At 37.4% G+C, this 24,122-nt stretch overlaps 1 protein-coding gene across 2 annotated transcripts; it reads left to right on the top strand.

Moving 5' to 3' along the window:
* The first annotated feature begins 280 nt into the window (after nucleotides 1-280).
* Nucleotides 281-18,380, top strand: LOC110312461 (zinc finger protein 420-like). Of its 2 annotated transcripts, none has more exons than XM_029471262.1 (5): nucleotides 281-441; nucleotides 1,788-1,878; nucleotides 10,265-10,346; nucleotides 13,910-14,036; nucleotides 14,958-18,380. In XM_029471262.1, exons 2-5 carry the CDS (start codon nucleotides 1,844-1,846, stop codon nucleotides 17,099-17,101), a joined length of 2,388 nt encoding a protein of 795 aa, XP_029327122.1. In that variant the 5' UTR covers nucleotides 281-441; nucleotides 1,788-1,843; the 3' UTR covers nucleotides 17,102-18,380. The 2 variants fall into 2 exon arrangements, with proteins under 2 accessions (XP_029327122.1, XP_029327121.1); XM_029471261.1 differs by having other exon boundaries at nucleotides 10,262-10,346.
* The last annotated feature ends 5,742 nt before the right edge of the window (nucleotides 18,381-24,122 follow it).

Here is a 24,122-nt window from a genome sequence, read left to right as displayed (position 1 = left end):
CTGTGTGGCAGGCTGTCCAAGACTGAGTAGGAGGGACCTGTCTCCGCGGGGCGGGGATACTTGCCTGATCAGAAGGCGAGGAAGATTTTAAAAACGAAAAGAAAACAATCGGGTAGACTTGGGGAAAAAAAAAAAAAAAGAAAGAAAGAGAAGCGCTTGGGAGAGGCGGGCTTACAAAAAACCTCACGTAACCGGAACCGGCGTGTGGTGGGCGGAGCTAGGGCGGCGCTCCAAGGATGCACAGAGTGACAGAAAAATCCACCATTCACTGAGGGACCGGGGAAGCTGCGAGGTCCGGAATCCGGGGTGGAGGACATGGGCTTCTCTAGGAGGGCGTGAAAATTCCATGCATCCACAGGTGCCGCGAGAGGAGTCCTGAGAAAGTCCTTAGTCAACCGCGCTGTAGCTTGAGCCTCAGCCCGGCAGCCATAGAACGCCCAGGTCAGAGGAGCCGCGGGGCTGGGAAACGGGCGGGAGCAAGGGTGGAGGCTGCTCAAAGGAAGCCGCTCTCACAATTCTGACGTAAATAATCTTACCATGGATATCCTACCATTGTCGGGAAGATTGAAATCATGTGAACAGGGGTTTATCGTCATTTTTGCATTTATCTTATGCTGGCCAGAATATTTTCATAAAATAATGTGCTAGAGCATTTGCATTATCTGTTGTCTGCAAGCAGGCTTCTCATTGCTTTGTAATAGTTACAAAGCTGCTGGAATTTAAATCCATGCATGCTTTCTAACTTCTGTGTTCTACTACTTGCCTATTTCGGAGATTGTCCTTTGCCCCTGGGACTAAGCACAGCAGAAACATACTAGACGCATGAAGAACCAGTGTAGATTTGATAGAATCAGAATATACACTGTGACAGAGCAAAACAGTGTAGAGGTTCCTCCATCTTGTTGTATTCTTGCTGAGACCGTTTCCAGGGTTAACTAAAAAATTATTTTCTTGATGGAGAATCCCATGAAAAAAACGACCCAACTCTATTCTAGGTCAGGATGTCCTAGCTAACCTACCATACTTAGCCTTTGATTAAAGTGCTTGGTTTTGAGTAACCTCTTCCAGTCAACCTTAGATCCTAGCTGCTGGTGTGCAGGAACCTCCCATCAGGGTGGCTAACCTCCTATTTTAGCTTCTGTTAAAAACTGCTTGCTTCAAACTACTTACTCTGCAGAATGCCCCCAGCAGCTGCTACGCAAGATGCCTGGATGAGGTCCCTGCCCTTAAAAACCCTACGTTTTGGACATTCACAGAGACACTTAGGTCCCTGAACACTTGGGTGTGGTCTCAGCTGTCTGGAATAGACTTTGAGTGGGCTATAAACTGTTTGAGTGGTCATCTCTGGCCGGCTACCCATAGCAGTACTTTATCAAGTGCCAAAGTTACGGCTGTAAACATTAACGTTTACTAAGCAAATTTTACTCCCTGTTAATTTTCTGTCTTGAGATGTAAGCACTCTATAAATACAGTATTTGGAGTGTAAACACACAATTCAGAAATGTGTAATCATGATTTTATAGTTAGCAAACTCAGTTTAGATTAAAACTAAAATTAGAAAGCATCGTTTCAATAATTGTATTCGCTCACTGGAATCAGAGTAATGACTCCTTGTGATTAGTCTTAGATTTCACAGAGTAAAGTGAAATCCTTAGAGAACGACAGACATTTTTCATGATATTTTCTCCTTCCTTCAAGTATATTCTTTTGACAGGTGTGAGCATCTTTCAGTTTTCTTTCATGAAAGGTTCCAGTTACTTTCTGAGGAATGTCTTTCTCGCATGCAGATCTCACACTCCTCAGCCAGTCCTGCTTAACTGTGAAGCAGAGCAAAGAGCCCTGGATGGTGAAGAGAGGAAACTGTAGCAAAGGATCCAGGTATGTTAGAGGGATTGAGGAAGGGATGGGGAGGAGCCCAAGTGACAGTAAAAACAGGACATGAGATTGGTTTTGCCACATTCTATTACATTAGAAATGAGTTGCACTGAGAATAGTCTCAGGCTTATCCTATCAGAGGTGTTTGTTTGAAGACTCTGTAGGTATTAATACTCTGAGGCAAATAAAATTTTATTTGACGTTGCATATGAGTAATGCCTTCCCTCTCCTAGTCACAGCTCTGGTTGTGTCTTCATACCAATATTACCAGGTTTTGTTACTATAATTTTAATGTAGTGTTTAGTTAGAACCATTGATACCTCTTGGGTTTTTTTTTTTTTTTTTTTCTCTTCTCAGAGTTCATGAAACATTTTGTAGTTCCTTCAGGTTCTGTTTCTTTTAGGATTAATTTCTCCATTTCCTAAAATAATGTCAGCCAGGTTTCAATAAGATTTGCTTAAAACCTGTGCAGAGTATTAAACTCTGACTACATTGCCTTTCCATTGACATCTCTGTCATCCATCTGTGTTAACTAGTCATGGTTTGTGTAGCTATAATTTTTATATATTTTGAAATCACCTCTGGGTTTGATCCTTCTTTCATAATTTTTGAAGTCTTTGTGGTTTCTCACAGTTTTATAAATTTTAGAAAGATTTTCTCTATTCCTATGAAAAATGCCTGTGGAATCTTCGTTCAGATTACTTAGGCTCTTTACAGAATACAAATATTCTTTTGTGTGTCTTCTTGTGTTTGAACATACTTTCATTGAGTCACATGGCTTCTTCCGTTTTCTATCTGCTGTTGATGTCAGCATTCCAGGTTCTTAGAGAGGACACTTATTAAACATTGATCACCCCTAGGTTTGAAGACTTGTCCTAAGACATGGCCACAGTGGAGCATGTTACTTGAAGGTTGAGAAGACTGTTGTGTCTTCTGCTGTTGTGTTCATGATTCTCTGGAGGCCTAAGTATTCTTGGTTTTCTGTGCTTTTCATTGGTTGTCTTTCACTAATGTTCAACATCACTGAATGGTGGACATTGGAGCTTCCCTGCATCACTGTGTATTTGCTTCTACCGTTCTGTCATTGTATTTGAAAAGTTTGTATTGTGAAATGCAAATTGAGCACATTGCTTTCTGGAAATGGACCATTTGATCATTTGTTAATAGTTTTGTTATGTAAGTTGTTAGATTTGACTTTTTCCCTTACCTGCCATAATAATAACAAATGTTCTTTATAGCATACCTTTTTAAAAACTTCCTTGTCTCTTAGCATTCTGTGTTCTTCTTTTTGAAATAATGTGTATATATGTGTGTGTGTATACATACATATCTATGTACATATACATGTTTGTGTGTATATATACATATATATATTCATATATACACATACACATGTATATCTATGAAAAGTATATGAAAGCATATATATAGATTCTATAAAAGTAGATATTAATACATATGTTCTATACACACATATATATGCTATGTGAATATATATATGTTTATTTATATATACTATGTATATTAGGGTGTTTGGGGGTTTTTTGTTTGTTTTGTTTTTTTTGAAGCAGTATTCTATTTTCATATTTGGTTTGGGGATCAGTATCCACATGCATTTCAAGAAATCACTGAAACTAAATATAAACAAACCATTTTGTTAATTTTTCTCTATTTCTTGTGTCTCTTTTCTTCTTCCTCTGCTCCTTTCTTTGTTGTTGATATTTTGCAGTATTTCCTTTATAAATGGGAGTAGTATCTTGTCTGGGTTTTCTCTTTTTCCTTGTTTGGTTGTTCAAGAAGCTGTCCACTGACTTGCCTGGTGGCTGCAGGGTCTTAGATTCCCGCTGACATTGTATCTCTGTGTCCTTTTTCCTGCATTGTCTCCAGCTTTTGTTATTGGTTAGAACTTTAAGGGTAGATTAGAGAAGAGACCCGAGTATATATTAGACGGTCATTTTCTTCTTGGCTAAATCTGTGGAGTATGTGCTATGTACATTTCAGCTGTTTTAATTGCTTTTTAACTTGCTATTTTCATCCTTATTTATTGGTTATAACATTATTTATTTGCTTTTTAAAAATTCTTCATAAATTCTGTATTTGTATGTTATACCAAGGAAGTTTGCTAATAAATTAATCCATTCTGTAGGCTCTTTCTTCATACCATTTCAATGCAAGTTTTTAATTGTATGCAGCCCTGTTTGTTGCTTTTTGCTCTTGTGTCCTATTAATTTGTAGTTCTATTCAGAAACTAGGTTCCTATGTCCATATATGGACTTGTTTTCCATTGTGTTACTCTGCAAATTTCACAATTCATTGAATAGGACTCAGTTTCTTTCTTTTAAAAGTAGATACTTTTCTATTTATCATTGGTTGATGAAACTGTCTATACAGTATCATTTTGTTGTTTTGGTGAAAGTCACCTGCTGGATACGGTGGATCCTCTTCTGTGACTCCCATGGTGCCTTTGCACCTGTAGGATTACAGGATCATTTGAAATCACAGCTGGTATAAATCAAGCTTTGTTCTGTGTCTGGGGTTGCTCTGTACTGTTAAGGTCTTTGTGCTTCTGTATAAATTTATAGAAGCCTCTCTACTATATATATATATATATATATATATATATATATATAGTAGAGAGGCTTCTATAATAGATATATATATATATCTATTATAGAAGATATATATATATAGTATATATGTATATATATATAGTATATATGTATGTATATATATACATAAATATATGTGTGTGTATATATATATATATATATATATATATATATATATGAGGTAATTCGTGGGGACATTGTCATGGATTTTGAGTTAGTCATATATCTTTTAACACTGTTATTTTCATAATAATATGTCCCATTCCATGTCCATGCAAGGTTTTCCCATCTTGTGACAATTCCTCAATTCCTGCAGTGAATTCAGAGGTCTTTTCTGCTTAGTTAGTTTTTTTCCTTTGTTTTTTTTTTTCAGATTTTCTTTTAATTCTTTTTTTTTTTCTGTTCAGTTTTAGTTAATTAACAGGGAGTGTAAAACTTCTAATTAGATGGTTATATCAATGATTTTAAAAGGTCTGCCTTTAACTAGCCATTGATATCTCCCTCAAGTTCTTAAAGTTTAAGTTTGGATTAATCTTTATAATTAATAAATATTTATATTTAATCACTGCAGAGGTTTAATCACTCACAATTACCCCCAGCACTCCCAACACTCTCTCCCTTCCCTGGTTAGCCATATGTCTTCCCATTAGCCACTCTCATGTTTCATGAATGATTTTGGGTGTGCTTAGGCCAGGTATCCAGGCCATGTGTTAATAATTTAAACTGCCATGTCATGGCACAAGAGGTTTTTATACATTTCTTCCTTATCTTCTGGTTCTTACAATCTTTTTTGCCTGTACTTTGGTCTTATTCCCTGTGACTTATATGTAGGAAGTTATTCCCATAATAGGCTGTGCAGTCAGCAGCCAATTGTTCTCAGTATTTGATCAGTTATGAGCCTCTGAAATAACTGTTGCTCTTTCAAAACAAAGTTTCTTTGACACATGGTGAAGAACCACCAGGCTATGAGTATGAACTGAATCATTTAAAAGAAGTTTAAATATTTGCACATGTAGGAAAATGTCAGTTGTGGATTCCTTCCCTGTGACCTTTCTCATCATTGGCTTTTGGCCAGCTTCCCAGAAACATCCATCTATTTCCTTCTGCGGAACAGGCCTGTAATCAAACCACAAAAGCTTCTTGCCATTATGACACCAGAGGGCATGCTTTGCCTGGCAGGTTAGGAATGTAGCAAGCAGGATACAAAACTGGGTATTGCCATCGATAATATGGTCCCTGACCCAGCTTTTATAGCAGCTTTTAACACTAGGGAGTCTAAGATACTTTTAGATACTGTGAGTGGTCTGCTGCCTTCTCAGTATCTTCTTGTTGTTATGATAAAAATGAAACAAGAAAACAACATAACAAGTGCTGTTGTATGTGGATTGTATAGCTTATTAGGATGATCAGATCTGAGCTGCCTCATGACTATTAATGTTTTGGATTTCAGAGTTCTACTTCCTTTGTAGGAGGTTTACTTTCCTCTTGAACAGCTTACTCATTGATGTACTGTGTTGAGTTAGTGTGGAGGAAGCAGACACTTCGCTGTCCTGATTATAGTGAAATGATCCCAGCTGTTCTCCTTCTGTAGTATAAGGCTGTACTGGCTGGATTTGTGTGTCAACTTGACACAGCTGAGTTATCACAGAGAAAGGAGCTTCAGTTGAGGAAATTCCTCCATGAGATCCAACTGTAAGGCATTTTCTCAGTTAGTGATCAAGGGGGAAAGGCCCCTTGTGGGTGGTGCCATCTCTGGGCTGGTAGTCTTGGTTCTANAAGAGAGCAGGCTGAGCAAGCCAGGGGAGGCAAGCCAGTAAAGAACATCCCTCCATGGCCTCTGCATCAGCTCCTGCTTTCTGACCTGCTTGAGTTCTAGTCCTGACTTCCTTTGGTGATGAACAGCAGTATGGAAGTGTAAGCCGAATAAACCCTTTCCTCCCCAACTTGCTTCTTGGTCATGATGTTTGTGCAGGAATAGAAACCCTAAGACAAAGGTTTAGCTGTGGCTCATTGTCTTTATTATGTCTTTATTACTGTGTGTTCCTTTTCATATTATTCAGAGCTTTTATTCTGGCAAATGTGATATTTTGCCACAGACCTTTCAGGAGTCTATTGACATGGTCTTATTTCTCTCCCGGAGTGTTCATATTTGGTGTCTTAACATTGATTGTGTTTTCTGCAATATTCTTCTTTTGTCATTAGTGTAAGGTTTATCTAAAGGAAAGGAGAGTGCCATACTGAATCTGTCCAGTCCTCAGAGACCTTAGAGGAAGCTCTTCTTGCCTCAGTCTCCATGGCCTCTGCAGCACTTTGTTAATTTCTGGTCTATTTTTATTACACAGAAGGGTGATTTGTTCACTTGTTTCTCGGAATTCATCCTTTTCTTCTTCGATTTTTATTTATTTGTGTATATGACTTCCCACAGTTAAAACAAAAGGCAACACTGACGTCATTGCCATACACTACCATGTCCCCTTTCACCTCTAGTCCTAGTACTTAAGGATTCATTCTTTTAGTTTGTATTAGGTAAAATGCTTCCTCTGTACTCTAATCTCATCACAGAAACAAGTTGATTTCGTTTGACCAGAAGAGAACACCTAATCCTCTGAAACCTGAGTTACAGGACGGTATTAGTATCCACGCATAAAGGGAACAATCTGGAACCTGCAAGGGCAACAACTGCTCGTAACTGATGAGCCTCCTCTCCAGCCCCTTGTTTACTGTTCCTTAGCTACTGTAGAGACTTAAATCAAGGAACAGTGGCACAGAATTCATGGAGCATGAGGACAATTTTGTTCTTAAGAGTGTCAGGGTGAGTACAAGTTCATAAAAGACAGTCGCATAGATGTGGCTGACAAAAACATGCTCAGAAGTTTTGGCAGGAAGAGGTGCTGGTTATAAAAGACATTTGTCTATAACTATGTGCCTGAGGCCTTATAAGCATAAGAACAAGCCAATCTGAAATAGTATATAGGAAGATATTTTTAAAAAGTTTGTATAGCAACTAATAGAGAATCAAAGATAATACCTACTCCATTAAGGCCATACAACCTAATAGTGACACTCGCCATGGGCCAAGCATTCAAACATAAGAGTCTATGGGGCAAACCTATTAAAACCATCACAAGTGATGGTTTTTTTCCTTCCTCAAAATGGAGAACTTCTCTCCTATTTCCTCATCGTGTAGCTGTCTGAGCTCTATTCTGTTACCTTTGTGTTGGTTTAACTCTGCTTTGATAATATACATTTCCTAACCTCATTTACTGTTATTCTTCTTGCTTTGCTCATTGAGTGTCTTTTAAATTCTTCCAGGAATTCATAAATATCAGCAGTTTGTTTCTAGAGATTTATTTGAGTTATTTTATTTATTTTTATCTTCAAGCACACTTGACTGTTCTTTGCCTTTGATCATTTGTGAAATTTGAATGTATTATTTCAATTTTATGGAAAACAGTAGAGTAACTTTTCTGAAATCATGAAAAACAGAATGTGTCTTCCCCATACTGGGGAGATCAGTTGGAAGTGAAGCTAGAGGTAAGTGGCATCTGCTCTCACATACTTAACCTAAAATTCTTTAATATGAAATCATGGAAATGTCCTTTAACTATCAAGAAAATTATCGAAGATGACATAAATATAATATAAGTGTGATTTGGGGTGTGTGTGTGTGCGCGTGCGCCATAATTATGTAAACCAAAAAAAAAAAAAGTTATGTAGAATGAAGATAGGCCAGACCCTGACCTTGGAAAAGGCAGTGGGGATGGAGTGCTTTGAGATCTAGTCAGCTTGTTTGGGGTTATGAGCCACAAACACACAGGGATGGTCTGGAAGACAAATGGCTGTAGAGTCCATTTGGCCCACCATGCCAAGTTATGTTTGGCAGAAAAAAAAAAATCCTCCCTGCCCCCTTTCTCTCATTTATTTATTTGTTTGTTTATTTAATAATTGGCAGGGATCTGGATTTCCTTTCATGGCTGTCTTTGCACTATTTCCTGTGACTATAAAAAGCTGCAGAGGTTTTGGTTTGGGAATTTTAACAAACATTTCAGTAGTTATACAAAATGCTTTGTTGCATAGGACTCAGAAGAACCCATGCTAATTTCACTCTCTCACTTATGATTGTGAATTCTCAGGCAAAAAGCTAAGTTTCCCGGACCCCTAATTTCTATTTAAAGAAAACTTTTCTTACCTACTTCTAGGATTGAGCTCCTCACAACTATAGTTGTAATTTTCCTGTGACGATGTGACGGTTTCCATTATCTACTTTTGTGGAAAATGTCAGTATTTTGCTGATGGGAATTGCATTGATTCTGCTGGTTGCTGTTAGTGATAAATCGTTTACGCCACATTGTTTGTCAGTCAGAGTGCGTGGCTGTCCATTTCCTTTGTGCTCTTGTTTTTCTGTCATTTTATTTTATTTTTCTGAGTGCCTTAAAATTTTCCTCACAGAAGAGAAGTCATCATGATTTTTTCCTAGTTCTTTGTGAACCTACCTGGATGTGTCACATTTGTAACTTACTCCTCAAATTGTCATTATATATTTGTAGGAAACTAGTCATTTTGTGTATTAGTTTTGCATTTTTCAAGATTTTTTTCCCATGGTGTCTGTGGGAAGTTTTGTGTCTTGATCATTTAAAACAAATTGTTTTCAGTGTTTAGGGTTACATTTAAACGTAATTGGTTTGGGAAAACGACATACAATTTTAAGTTAACCTGCATACTGTAAATGTGTTTAAATAAAGGAAAATCTTTTTGAAATGTAAACAAACAAACAGACAAACAAATTTGTTGCCATTCTCCTTTACTTGTCTCTCCTTTCTCCTCTTTGTCGTATTCAGATTTCTCTAGCTCCCTCTGGAGTAAAAGAGACTGGAGAATGTATGCATCTTTCTCTCCTTACAGTGTTCCTGCTAATGTTCTTCCCTTTTTCCCTCTGCACTGGGCTGCGGGGCTCCATTTAGCATATCTGCCCTTTACTGTATCACACTGTATTCTGTTTCTTCCTATTTGCTTTAGGAGTTCATCACAAGGCAATCGTATTACACTTTGTCTCAGATCTCTACTGAGATTTTCATATTTCAGGGTTTTTATTTCTTATAGTATTTTAAAAATATCTGCTGGTTGGTAACATTTCTGGTAGTATTTTTTTTCCCTCCAGTTAGAACTGGTGGTTTGTTGTTTTTGTGTGAGTTGGACATGAACCCTTACTCCCAGCTCTCCTCTATTCATCTACTCTTTATGTAAAACATTTCTATGTTATCATGGATAAATTTTCTCCATTTTTTCTTTTCTTTGGTTTTTCGAGACAGGGTTTCTCTGTATAGCCCTGGCTGTCCTGGAACTCATTCTGTAGACCAGGCTGGCCTCGAACTCAGAAATCCGCCTGCCTCTGCCTCCTGAGTGCTGGGATTAAAGGCGTGCGCCACCACGCCCGTCTTTCTCCATTTTGTCTATGTATAGTTTATCTCCAATTGTGACCTTTAGTGCTGCCTGAGAGGGTGACCTGTGTTATTTCATAACTTCTTCAAATGCACGTTCTTCCCCATTAATTTTAAGAGCCAAAATTTATGGGTGCAGTGATAAGACCCATAGTTATTTCCTTTCATTGGTCCAAATATATTTTACCCTGCTTTTCCCTCTATAAGGACATTGACAGTACCTCAGATATCTTTTGTTGTTGTCGTTTTGAGGTTTTCTTATGTGGTTTAGCATTCTCTATAAGAGGATTGTATTAATTTTAGCTTTTTATTTTTGACATCTTGATGTGAAATGTCAAGAAGAGTTACCGTCTTTGTTCCTGAGACTGAAACTCAGAAAGGAGCAACAGGAAAAATGGCTGCTTCTCTGATAGATGTGCCCCAGGTTAGTGTTGTATTCACATTTCCTGTTGGTTTTTTGTTTGTTTGTTTGTTTGTTTTTTCTGTTTGTTTTTGGGGGGAGTTTTTGAAATTGTTGTTGTTGTTGAAACCATGCAAGCCTACCTTGGGTCAAGTTATCTAAAGTGTTTACTTCCAATGATTGATTTTTTTCACTTATTTTAAATTGTTTATGGGTTTTCTCTCTTTTTTTATTGCATATTTTATTTGTTTATGTTTCAAATGTTATCCCCCTTCCTGGTTTCCACTCTGCAGAGCCCCTTTCCCATCTCCCCTTCCCCTGCTTCTCTGACAGTGCTCCCCAACCTACCCACCCAGTCCCGCCTCACTGCCCTGGCATCCCCCACACTAAGGCATTGAGCCTTCAGAGGACCAAGGACCTCTCTTCCCATTGATGCCTGACAAGGCCATTCTCTGCTCCATAGGTGACTGGAGACATGGGTTCCACCATGTGTACTCTTTGGTTGGTAGTTGAGTCTCTGGGAGGGCTGGGTGGTTGATGTGGTTGCTGGTTGCAAACCCCTTCAGCTCCTTCCGTCCTTTCCCTAACTCCTCCATTGGGAACCCTGTGAGCATCCACCTCTGTATTTGCCAGGCACGGACAGAGCCTCTCAGGAGACAGATTATCAGACTTCTGTCAGCAAGCACTTGTTGGCATCCTCAATAGTGTCTGGGTTTGGTGTCTGTATATGGGATGGATCACCAGGTGGGGAAGTCTCTGGATGGCCTTTCCTTAAGTCTTGGCTCCACACTTTGTCACCAAATTTCCTTTAGCAGGAGCAATATTTCCAATGATTTCTTCTTCTTCTTTTTCTTCTCTTTTAGTTAAGATTAAAGCTTTACATTTTGTCACCCACATAGCACAGCCTTGTCCCATTGTATCTTCCCCGGATTATTAAAGTAAGCACAATATATTTCATTCACTTAACACCTGTAATTTTGAGTATAAATTTAGATTTCCATTGTAAGTAGGGATCAAAGAAATATATGAATGCACAATTCTTACACAGGATGGACATTTGTCCTTATGTATTAGTATAAAAGGTAGGTCTCATGTGCCACATAGATTGCATTTCAGAGGCAGTAAGGTTTCCAGACCATCTTATTAAAGTAGCCATGTAAACACATGGACATTTTGGCCTACCTCACTCAGCAATTTATAGAAAATTAGAAATAAAAGAGACTCACTATGTTAAATCTGAGTAGTAAATATTTCAGCACCTTAGAGAACCCAGATGATAGAACGAATATATGGCTTGTTTTGCCTATCTCTGAGGAGATGCAAATTGCAGTGCAGTGGATATTCATTTTGCTATTTGATGTAGCCCGGATTACAAGGGATCATGTACCTATGGTGTATTGACATCTGAAAACTATTTGTCTCAAGAGAGGTTCTACTCATATTCTTTTTTTAAATCCAATGCTCAGTGATAAGTTCCCAATTGATAGATCAGTATTTTCTCTTTTTATTTTGGTTTTCAGACAAAGTGTAAACAGTATTTTTTCTCATCTCTATATTGTATCATGTAAAATATACTAGTAAGAATTCTTTTACAGATAGTGACTTGGTTCTATGCATAAGTCCTCAATTTTGAAGCATAAATGAATGTCCCTTTTAATGACTCTGCTCTCTTCCCTTAGAGGGGGGAAGATGCCTGCCACCCTATATGTTTCCTTTCCCTGAATCTATGTATTACATAGGTAAAATTCTGCAGAGAGGTTGCATTGAGCAGGTTTTAATTTCTTACTTTAAAAAAGTCTTTACTAAGTATATGAGTATTTATCTGGGTGATTTTATGTGTATGCCATTCTTCCATTGATAACCATGGAGCTCAGAGGTTGGCCTCAAATCCTTGGTATAGGAGTAAAGCACTGAAGGAGCCATGAGTATAAAGAAAATTAAATCATATTTCTCTGCAGGAACAGCAAGTTCCCTTTACCTCTGAGCCATATGTCTGTCCCTCAGGTTTACATTTAAAAATGTGCATTCGTGATGGAGCCATTGTATAACCTTGCATCTTTTTTTTTTTGTAAAATGAAAAAAGCATCATAAATGATACTTATCTATGAAATATAAAATTATTTTTAGATTATTGAGTTCAAATATGGAAGAAAAGAATAGCATTGAAATTAAAAAATTCAAATTTTCAGTTGAGATAATCACATGAACAATAATATATTCAAAATTAATGAAGAATTAGTATTATTCTTACACAATCTTGTACAATCATTTCCATCACAGAAAATCTTTCTACTTCATTTGAATGCATTGTCACAAAGGACATTTATTCTGACTACTATGTAGTGAACCCACATATGGAATTTCTGAAATTGTTACTAATCTGTATTGGCTTTGTTGACTTTTAGAAAAATGCAGTAATATTAATGTTGTCTAATAATGATTTTTCTATTCACTTGATGGTTGTGAAAATATTCTCATACAATAGCTCCACAAAGTATCTGATTCTATGTGTTGTTTAGAATGTTTATGCAATGATATTATACTCCTTCCTGTTAAAAACAATAACAACAACAGAAAACCTCTTTGACTTTTTATTCATCCATGAATCTCAACTGAGCAGGTTAGAATTGAGTCAGCTCGCTCGCTTGCTCTCTCTCTCTCTCTCTCTCTCTCTCTCTCTCTCTCTCTCTCCATTTCTTAATTTCTGTGTGCACTCCCACCCTGACTCCACCTCTGTCTCCCTGTCTGCATGGCAATTTCCCTTGCCCTCTTTCTTGGGACTGGTAAATCAGAGAGCTGCCCCCAATAAACCTGCCTTTATACTTAAAAAAAAAGAAAGAAAAAGAAAAAAGAAAACAAAAACAAAAAAGGACAAGAAGAAGGAAGGAAGAAGGAAGAAAGGAGAAGGAGTAGAAGTGGAAGTAGAAGTAGAAGTAGAGTTGAGTCTGGTGAGGCCCAGCTGCAGGCGAGATTAATCCAGTATCCAAATTTGAGCAAGATTGGCTTTGGAAGCATTGTTTTCCTAATAACTTTTCCGTCTGCGATAAAACAGTGTGATCCTGTTTGATATCAACAGAGCCTTCATAAAAGTTTATTCCTGCAACTAGACCTCAAACATGTATCTTACAGTGCCCTCAAAGTATGTTAATTGTGAGTCTATAATGTCATGTTGTTTTCACAGAGATAGAAAATACAGTTTAGAGTATGAATATTCTAAAATTTGTCTTTTATTAAAATTAACTTGCACTTTTATTATTTTATGGGTATATTTCTCTGAACATATGCATGAGTAATATGTGTCCATATTTCATGTAGAGTTCAGAAGAGAACATTGGGTTTGGTTGAACTAAAATTAAAATCTTTTGTATAGTACAAAGAGGGTGCTGAGAACCAAACTTGGGTTTCCCAGAAGATCAACCAGTATTCTTAATTTATGAATGATCTCTGCAGCATTGTTAGAAAACTTTTATTTTGAATAATTTTTATGACTCATCTATATAATGAAATTGTCTAATTCCTTAGGTCTCTTCTACCTAGGAAAGCATTTTGTCAACAGCACATGGTAAATATGTCGTTTTCCATTACAGGATCTACTGACATTCAGAAATGTGGCTGTGGACTTCTCCGAGGAGGAATGGGAATATCTCAACTCCTCTCAAAGAGCTCTATACATGGATGTAATGTGGGAGAATTACAGCAACCTAGTCTTTGTAGGTAAGAATGTTTTTCTTATAGAATTCCTCACTCATCCTTTGTATTTACCTACTTTGTACAGTAAAAGCTCTTTGATCTATCTAGAGACAACCAGAAAGAAGAAAAATTCCTGTAATAATAGCCATAACTACATTTTTTCAGTATTCTCTGCAAGAACAACCAATCCTGTATACTAAAAGATTTCTCCAACTATCTCATCTAGATTTTAATCCTAAATTCAGAGTTTAAAGAAACCTGAATATTCAAAGCAATGAAACTCAGTATTGTGCAACAATTTGTTGTTGGAATACTTTGATTTTACTCCTTGATTAAGCTATTTATCTACTTCTGATTTTTTTAAAAAGGAAGCAGAAATTTAAAAATATGAAAAAAGCTGTTGGTAGTATGCATGTTGGGATTTTTTTTCTTTTTTGTTTATTGTTTTTTTATTTTCTTGAGATAAGGTCTCTAGTCCTAGCACTGCATGATTTTGAATTCTGTCATTAGGGAAGATGAAGCAAGTGGATCTGGTGAGTTCCTGGCCAGCATGGGTTCCTAGCCAATGAAGGCTCCATGGTGTGACTCTTTCAAAAACACAAACAAGAAAAGAGAGACGTATTCTCCATATGGTTGTTTAGAAAGCTTCTTTTTCAAATTGCATTAGTTTTTCATTACCTATTTGTTTAGTATTCTACAACATAGGTAGATTAGATAAGAGTAAAAAGGCTATTGTTTGTCTTTTCAGTTTGATAAAAATCAGAGTGGAGATCTTCTGAGCATTCTTTAAAAATCGTGAAATATAAATGTCCTCTACTGAGAGCTCTATTCCTATGAACTGCTAGTTTATTAATCTTTGAGAACTTAAACTTAAGGAGGCATAAGTTATTGAATCTGTTTAATCAAGTGTCAATACTTATTATTCCTAATTTGCTAATTTTCCAGAAAACCATTGCATATGTGGTAAATATGAAGAGGACATGGATCAAAGCTCAAACCATATTATCTATCAACATGCAAATATTGAAGAGAAGTCTTACAAATATCATGAACTTGACAAAATGCTTTATGAATCCTCCCAAAGCATACCTTATAATACAAGTGATACTACAGAAAACTGCAAGATGTATGGGAGTGATAACCAATGGGATCCTTCTAATGAATCATTAAACCTAAAGGCACATAAAAGTAAGAGCACTGAGGAAGAACAATACAAAGATTATAGGGAGTATTTAAATTTGTGTTCCATCATTGGCTCATATGCACAAATGGACACCGGAAAGAAAGAACACAAAATTACAGAGTATGATAAATTTTTTGACTCTAAACATAAACTCATGATAAAACGAATGTGTAGTGGAGAAAAACCTTACCAATGCAGAAAGTGTGGAAAATGTTTCAGGGCCTATTCAAGTCTCTATAGGCATCGGAGAACTCATCCTGGAGAGAAACCCTATAAACTTACCGAATGCAATAAGTCCATTCTGTATTTATCACACCACAAAGTACATTATAATATCCATTATGGAGAAAAACCCTACAAATGTATAGAATGTGGTAAGTGCTATTATCATTCATCATTTGAAAAACATTACAGAATTCACTCTGAAGAGGAGTCTTACAAATGTAATGATTGTAGAAAATCCTTTATCTGCTGCTTAGGTCTTAAAAGACACCATAAAATTCATGGAGGAGAGAGGCCTTATGAATGTAAGCAATGTAGTAAGTCCTTCTATACATCATCACACCTTGAAAATCATTACAGAACCCACCGTAGAAAACTTCACAGATGTAATGAATGTGGCAAATCCCTTTCCTCCTCTTCAGGTCTTCAAAGACATCAGAGAATTCATAGAGGAGAGAAAGCATACATATGCGCTGAATGTAACAAATGCTTCATCCAGAAATCCCAACTTAAAACACATCAAAGAATTCATACAGGAGAGAAAAGTTACAAATGTAGTGAATGTGAGAAATCCTTTACTGTTGGCTCATCTCTAAGAATACATCAAAGAATTCATACTGGAGAGAAACCTTACAAATGCAGTGAATGTCACAAGTGCTTCATTCAGCAAGCCCACCTTAGAAGACATCAGAAGATTCATACTGGAGAGAAACCTTACAAATGCAGTGAATGTGAGAAATCCTTTACAGTAGGCTCGGATCTTAGAATGCATCAAAAAATTCATACTGGAGAGAAACCTTACAAATGTAGTGACTGTGATAAATGCTTTATCCAGAAAGCAAAACTTAAAAAACATCAAAGAATTCACACAGGAGAGAAACCTTACAAATGTAGTGAATGTGACAAATGCTTTACTGTTGTCTCAGATCTTAGAACACATCAGAAAATTCATACTGGTGAGAAACCTTACAAATGCAGTGAATGTGACAAGTGTTTTATCAGGAAAGCCAACCTTAGGAGACATCACAGAATTCATACAGGAGAAAAACCTTACAAATGCAGTGACTGTGGCAAATGCTTTATCCAGAAAGCCAATCTTAGAACTCATGAGAGAATTCATACTGGAGAGAAACCTTACAAATGTGAATGTGGGAAATCCTTTACAGTTGGCTCAGATCTTAGAAAGCATCAGAAATGTCATACTGGAGAAAAACCTTACAAATGCAGTGAATGTCACAAGTGTTTTATCAGGAAAGCCCACCTAAGAAGACATCAAAGAATTCATACTGGAGAGAAACCTTACAAGTGCAGTGACTGTGGCAAATGCTTTATCCAGAAAGCCAATCTTAGAACACATCAGAAAATACACACAGGAGAGAAACCTTACAAATGTAGTGAATGTGACAAATGCTTTATCCAGAAAGATCACCTAAGAACACATCAGAGACTTCATACAGGAGAGAAGCCTTACAAATGTAGTGAATGTGAAAAATCCTTTACTGGTGGCTCAGTTCTTAGAAAACATCAGAAAATTCATACTGCAAGAAGCCTTACTAATGCAATGAATTTGACTAATCCTTTATCCAAGAAGCCTACCTTAGAACTCATCAAAGAATTTATCCAGGAGAGTAGCCTTTTAAATGCAATGTATATAGCACAGTCTTTACCTGCCTCTCATGTCTAAGAAAACATCAGAAAATTCATATAGAAAACAAAAGTTTCTATAGTAAATAGTGTGGCATATGCTTTAGACAAGCTCTGTAGTAATAGACCACTACAGGTTTCACACTAGAGAATCATGAACATGAGAGACTTGAGAACAGCTTTGAGTAATGTTCAAATGTTAGAGAAAAAAAAAATCAAGACTGTATACCGAGTGAAAAACGCTGCAAATGTGACATTTATTAAAATGTTTCTTTTTCAAACTCAAATATTTCACAATGACAACAAAATGGAGACGCCTGAAGAAAAAATGTTCTGTTGTGTGGTAGGCTTTTTAAAAAATTTTTATTTAAATTTTTAAAAAAAAAAAAAAAACTAAAACATTTCATCCTATAAGGAAGCTGAATAAGGCAGGAAATAAACTCAAGACCTCTTCAGGCAGTACCTGAAACTGACAGGATTTACTGTGCTTACTTTGAAGAAACTCATAGCAGTCTTGCTGCTTAGAAGACATTTTGATGCATTGAGCCAATAAGATATGGTGCCCTTTAACCAGTAGATATGACTACAGGTGTGTAGTGTGCTCTGGGTATCCAGTGTCATAAACTGTATTTCATGCTGGCCTGAAGTTTCATGGTACAACTGTCTTTTACTCCTATAAGCAGCTCCATTCTCGTATTTATGTAAGTAACCCCAATAAAGCCCATTGGTTAAACAAGATGGATTTCAGTGGCAAGCGTACTTGGTTTTGTTATGAATTCCTGTTTTAGCTGAGTGGGTACATATGAATGTTGTTTCAAGCCAGGAAAAGTCTCTCATACAACATGTGCTGAACCCATTAATTTTTTCTCAAAACTTGTATAGCAGAAAATCAGTATTAGAGAAAAAACATGGAAGTTCTTTGTGATTACTGTTCCAGGCTTACTACTATGGTAGTACATGATCCCATTAAAAAGACTCAACACAGACAGCATGTAGAGGCTTAGGGAGCCTGAGAAAGAAGGCTACTCTCTTCCTTGTATTCATGAAGGAGAGTGAGAAGTCCTTGGTGAGACAAATGAAAATATGGCTACAAACCTGTGTTACTGACAGACAACATCTAAACTGAGCTATTACCATATATGACTCTGAGCTCATGCTTAGACCCCATGATTCAGTCCAACTCCAATGACCCTCAGAATACCACTGTTCATGAGAAAATACAAAAAAAAAAGTTCTATTCTCATGTCCTGTTGTACTTTAGAAATCCCACTCTACAAGCCTCATCAAATGAACTGAATTCCTTTTGTTAAATCCTTTACACAAAGCTAAAATTGTAAACATCAGAAAACTTATCATGAAATAAAACCACATAAAATGCTTTAATAAAGGCTTATACTTACTTTAATTTTATGTATAACTCCTTCCATATAAATATCAAGAGGTTATGAAGCATTAAAGAGATAACCTATGAATAAGAGAAGCCACACATGCTCATATACAATTTAGATATCCCCAAAGGTATGCTGGGTACAGTAGAGACTTAGGCATCTGTAATGGCACTTAGCAATCTGGAGAATGCAAGTAGCTTGACTGACTCCTGGGGTGCCAATTTTAGGTGTTCCATAGATTGAGGCACCTCTGCTTGATGATATTAGATGGTTTTCCTACCTAATTCACAGATTTCCTATGGTAAATTTGTAAACTTGTGCACAATGAAGATATCTCACCTTGTACCCTTCATTCTTTATTGTTTTATTAATTCGGTACTCATTTATAGACACTTCTGGTATATGATGGCAACAACATGTGGGAGGCTATAGAGAGCAGGTCAAGGGCAGCCAGACATCTAGAGTTGAGTTGAAGATAGCCTGGACAGAGTAAGACAGATGGGTATCAGTGAGAATGGGACAATCACCTAATATGATAAATGATGGGAAAATGAAAAGTAGGTTGTGTGGCATGAGAAATTCAGCATTTGGGAAAGGCTAGATTATAGGACCCAAATAGAGGATGCACTTTTTAGGGACAGGAAACTTTCAGCTGTAGGGCATCCTGTGTAGAGTTATCATCTGTGTAGAGCTCTCTCCTTAGGAGAGTTTTTAGTCAGAAGTGCAGTAGGTGAGACTGCAACCCAATTGGCATGTAGAGTTGTGAAACTGGCAGTGGGAACCCAACCAGGGCTTTCACTAGGATTTCTGCTGCTGTGAAGGAGAACCTAGGCTCACAGAGTTTTGTTGTGGATATCTATCCATGTTCATAAAATTTAGGTCATAGGAACCAGGCCTTAATAGTTTGCTTTCCATTTATCTTATAATTGCCAGCATAATTACAGAAGAATAATCTGGAAGAGGGTTTGTATTATCTCTTGTTTGCAAACATGGTGCTCATGCTATTGTAGCAATTATAAACCTCTGGAATTTTAAATTCATCCTTGCTTTCTAACTCCCCTGCTCTACCACTTGCCTATTCAAGAATTGGAGTAATGAAGAGAGTGGAATTTGTTTCTGGGACTAGTATCCCAAGAGCTTTTTAGAAATTAGTCCCATGAGGAACCAATGCAGATTTAATGGAAGCTGAATATATACTTTACTGATTTCTAAAGTAATGCTTAAACACATTAACACTAAGCAAATTTTCACTCATTGTTAATTTTCTGCCTGAGATGTATGGACTATAGCAGGTACATACAGAACTCACAAATGTGTATTCATTAAGAACTCATATGGGGGCTAGAGAGATGGCTCATTGGTTAAGACCATTGACTGTTCTTCCACATATTCTGAAATCAATTCCCAGCAATGCACAATGGGGCTCACAACCATCTGTAATGGGATCTGATGCCCTCTTCTGGTATATCTGAAGATAACTACAATATACTCAGACATAAAATAAATAATTTTTTTAAAAAAGAAGTCATATGGGGCTGGTGAAATGGCTCAGCAGGTAAGAGCACCCGACTGCTCTTCCAAAGGTCCTTAGTTCAAATCCCAGCAACCACATGGTGGCTCACAACCATCCTTAACAAGATCTGACTCCCTCTTCTGGTGTATCTGAAGACAGCTACAGTGTACTTACATATAATAAACAAATCTAAAAAAAAAAAAAAAGAAGTCATATGAAGCATTCTTAATTTTCCACTTTAGAATGTGGGAAACTACAGTATGTGTGCAGTGAGAGAATATCAGGCCACACTGGTTTTACAGTTATAAGGTGCACTATAGATAGGGGAAAAATGGAAAGCATCTTTTAAATAATTCTGACCACTCATGTATGAAAAAATAGACTGTAAATGTGTTTTGGTCCAACAAAGAATAGTCTTCCAATACATGCATGGGCAAAGTGGATTTGTGTTGTTTGGGTTTTGCTTTGTTTCACTGAATATATCACTCTTTGCCTTATCTTCCTCAGAACTAGCTTACCATGTAATCCAACCTCTCTTATGCTAGGACTAAAGCAGTACACCAACACAGCTTGCCAAAACACTGCTTTAACTTTTGGATTTCTATGGGAAGCCATTCCAGACTCCCTGGCCAGCCAGACGGAAATCTATTCCAGGCAGTAAACAAGCCCATATTTGGTGGATGGCCCGCCCCTAATCCCTGATTGGCTGAGCAAGCCTGCCTGGTGAGGTGATGTGACCTGTGGTGATTGGTGGGGGCGTGTTTGTGGCTGGAGTGGAAAAACACACTTGTAACCAGAGAGGCTGGGGGGATTTGAAGAGAGAAGCTGCCTGAGTAAACTGCTTTAAGAAAAGAGACAATTAGGCTCTCGGTAAAGAGACAATTAGGCTCTCAGTAAAGAGACAATTAGGTTCTCAGTAAAGAGACAATAAGGCTCTCTAGCTCTGGAGATGAGAAAGTGAAAGTAAGAGGGTAGTGAAAGTAAGAGGGTAATAGGGACAGTCTATGGATTACTTTCTTTTTCTAGCCATTTGGGTAAAATTTTTCTTACTGCCTTTTGGTTTAAGGACTGGCCAAAAGGATGGCCTATTCAGGAGTCAGAACAAATATTACAAGGCCTGGGCTATGCAAAGAGCCCAGACATAAGTGCCAGGATGCTCCCTTGGAAAGATAAGGAAGGGNATGATGGGATGTTTCAACCATATGTGCTTGAGCTGCCCATTACCTTATGGATTAGGGATTTGTTGAAAATAGTGTCCTATTTAGGAGCAAGGATCGCCCCTATGGCCATTTGGCCTCAAAAGATACAGTTGAGGGTTGATTCCTTGCATGCTTTAAATGATTTTCAGAAGTTGTTAGGCGATATCAATTGGATTCGGCCCTATTTGAAGATCCCAAATGTTAAATTAAAACCTCTGTTTCAAATTTTAGATGGTGGAATTACAAATAGTTATTGAGGTCATTAAGGATTGTGATTTTCCTTTTAATCTAATTTCAGATTCACAATATGTAGTTAATTTAGTTTTATCCCTAGAAGTGGCAGGCCAAATAAAAGCTCGTAGTACCATCCAAGCCTTGGCCTTACAATTACAGAAGTTGCTGTGGGAAAGATGCCAACCATTGTATGTTGGACATGTCCGTGCCCATAGTGGGCTTCCAGGACCCTTAAGTAGGGGAAATGATATTGTGAATAATTGTACTCATATGGAGTTCATATTTTTAGCATCCCCTATGGAGTTAGCCTCAGAATTTCATTCTAAATTTCATGTTAATGCTAAAACTCTGCAGAGAAAATTTGGAATCTCTAGAGCACAAGCTCGGGATGTAGTCACTACCTGTGGACGTTGCCTAGAGTTTCAACACCCACCTTCTTATGGAGTGAATCCTAGAGGATTCCTCCCTCTACAGGTGTGGCAGATGGATGTGACACATTTTTCAGAATTTGGCAAATTGAATACGTTCATGTATCCATTGACACATGTTCAGGAATAGTTTATGCATCTCCCATGGCAGGGGAAAAGGCCTCCCATGTTATACAGCATTGTTTGGAGGCCTGGGCAGCTTGGGGTAAGCCCCAACAACTTAAAACAGACAATGGCCCTGCATATACTGCCAAAACCCTGGTGTCTTTTTGTCAACAGATGGAAGTACAAGTTAAACATGGCCTACCATATAATCCTCAAGGCCAAGAAATCATTGAACGAGCACATAGAACCTTAAAAGAATTATTAATAAAACAAAAAGGGGGAATAGGCTATCACCATACCCCAAAGATAAGACTCTCCTTAGCTCTTTTTACCTTAAATTTTTTTACAATTGGATAAGGAAGGTCGCTCTGCTGCTGAACGACATGCTAATACCAGCCCCAGTAAACTGGGGTATGCTAAATGGAAGGATGTGCTTACAGGATCATGGGATGGCCGGATCCCGTGTTGGCCTGGGGGAGAGGGTCTGTTTGCATGTTTCCACAGAATCGCGTAGAGCCAGTGTGGGTTCCAGAGCGGCTAGTGCGACACTGTCAAAATGAAGAAGCTAATCTTGCTGGTGATGAGCATGTGTCTGCCCCTGATGGGTGCGGAACCCAGATAGGGGATAATGTTGGTGTTTAAATTGGACTGCAAATTTTGATGGCAAGATGAATGAGCTTCGCAGGGGAATTGTCACTGTGAACTCTACCCGAGTGGATCCTGGCTTGGCATCAGGAAAGAATGGACAGGGATAGGTGCCCTCGCTGTGGCCCTTGTTTTGGCATGTATGTTGTGTGTATGGTGTATGTGTCGGTTGCGGAATGCCCAGGTCCGTACTGCCGCCATGGTGGTACATTGATATTTGACTGATGTATGATTAGAATTGGTGAAACTCAAGTTATACTAACTGAAAATGCTTCCTGTTTTCTGTATTCTGACACTGCATGACAGTTGATGAATCTTTTATAGAATATTTTATTTTGTTTTCTCTTCATCTACAGAGTACAGTACCCTGTTAGAAATCGAGGAGATTTCTGAAGAGTATCTTTCTTGTATGCTGGGCTCACTGATAAGCCAAATCTGTAAGCCTGTGAAGTAGAACCAAGGTCTGGAAGGTAGAAAGAAATGGATATTATTTTTGGAGGAATTAAGTCCATAGTAGTGAGGAGTTCAAGGGACAGTGCAAATTAAATGTGGAGGGAGCTGAAGAGATGGTATTCTTAACAAGAACATAGGTTCAGTTCTCAGCACCTACTTACTGACTGACAACCATACATTACTTCAGGTCTAAAGATTTGATGGCTTCTTCTATCCTCAGTAAACATCACACACACACACACACAGAGGGGGGGGGTATAAATATACTCATAAGCTAAGACATAAAATCTAACAGTTAAAAAATAAGCAAATGTGAAATGAGATGTGGCTCACCATATTGTTTTACTAGAAATGATGGTATGATATTCTACCATAAATAATCTCAAACTATCTTATTGTATATGTTACCAGCTCACTATGCAAGAGTTAAATAGTAGGAAAATATAATTTACTTGGTTGTGTTTGTGAGCAATGTCATCCCTGGTCCTTTTGTATCCCTGTGTGTTCATATCACTATTATATACATTTCATTACTTTGATTTTTATCATACTGTAAAATTAGGAAAAGTCTCCCTTTAAGTTTCTTTCCTTTGAAGGTTTTGTAATTCCTTTACATTCTATTTTCTTTCTGGCCAGTTTTCCTATTTCCTAATATAATGCCAGCAGTATTATGATAAGAATTATTTAGTATCTCTGGAGTATTAAGATCTGTCTATATTGTCTTCCCATTGACATCCCCTGCGGTCTCCCTTCATGCCATTACTCAATGTTTTTTCACCACTACTCATTGAGTTTTACTGCAATAATTTTAATAGGTTTTGAATTTTTGATTTAATTCTCTTAGGATTTTTGAAGTCTTAGAGCATGCTCCATATTTCATACCTTTTAGCATTACTTGATTTTTGAGAAATTGCCCATTCCTTTTGGAACAACTTAGAATCTTTAGGAAAAAGAAACCCTTGCTTATTGTCTTACCATGATTGAATGAGAATCTGATAGCTATTTGTCAGTGTTCACAAATCAGATATGTATTTTTCTGTGTTCTGTTGCTATTCATTTTGCATATTGATTAGTGAGTAGTTATTCATTATTTCAA

This window comes from Mus caroli, chromosome 17, assembly GCF_900094665.2.
Source record: "Mus caroli chromosome 17, CAROLI_EIJ_v1.1, whole genome shotgun sequence".
Lineage (NCBI taxonomy): Eukaryota > Metazoa > Chordata > Mammalia > Rodentia > Muridae > Mus > Mus caroli.
The sequence above is the reverse complement of the archived record's forward strand: the minus strand, read 5'-3'. Positions and strand labels throughout refer to the sequence as shown.

What these genes read in the sequence shown, in the direction of transcription:
- LOC110312461 (XM_029471261.1), top strand. Translation starts at nt 1,844, where the DNA reads ATGGTGAAGAGAGGAAACTGTAGCAAAGGATCCAG. An exon ending in AACTGTAGCAAAGGATCCAG is followed by an intron (nt 1,879 to 10,261) that starts GTATGTTAGAGG and finishes TGAAATGTCAAG; the next exon opens with AAGAGTTACCGTCTTTGTTC. An exon ending in CTCTGATAGATGTGCCCCAG is followed by an intron (nt 10,347 to 13,909) that starts GTTAGTGTTGTA and finishes TTTCCATTACAG; the next exon opens with GATCTACTGACATTCAGAAA.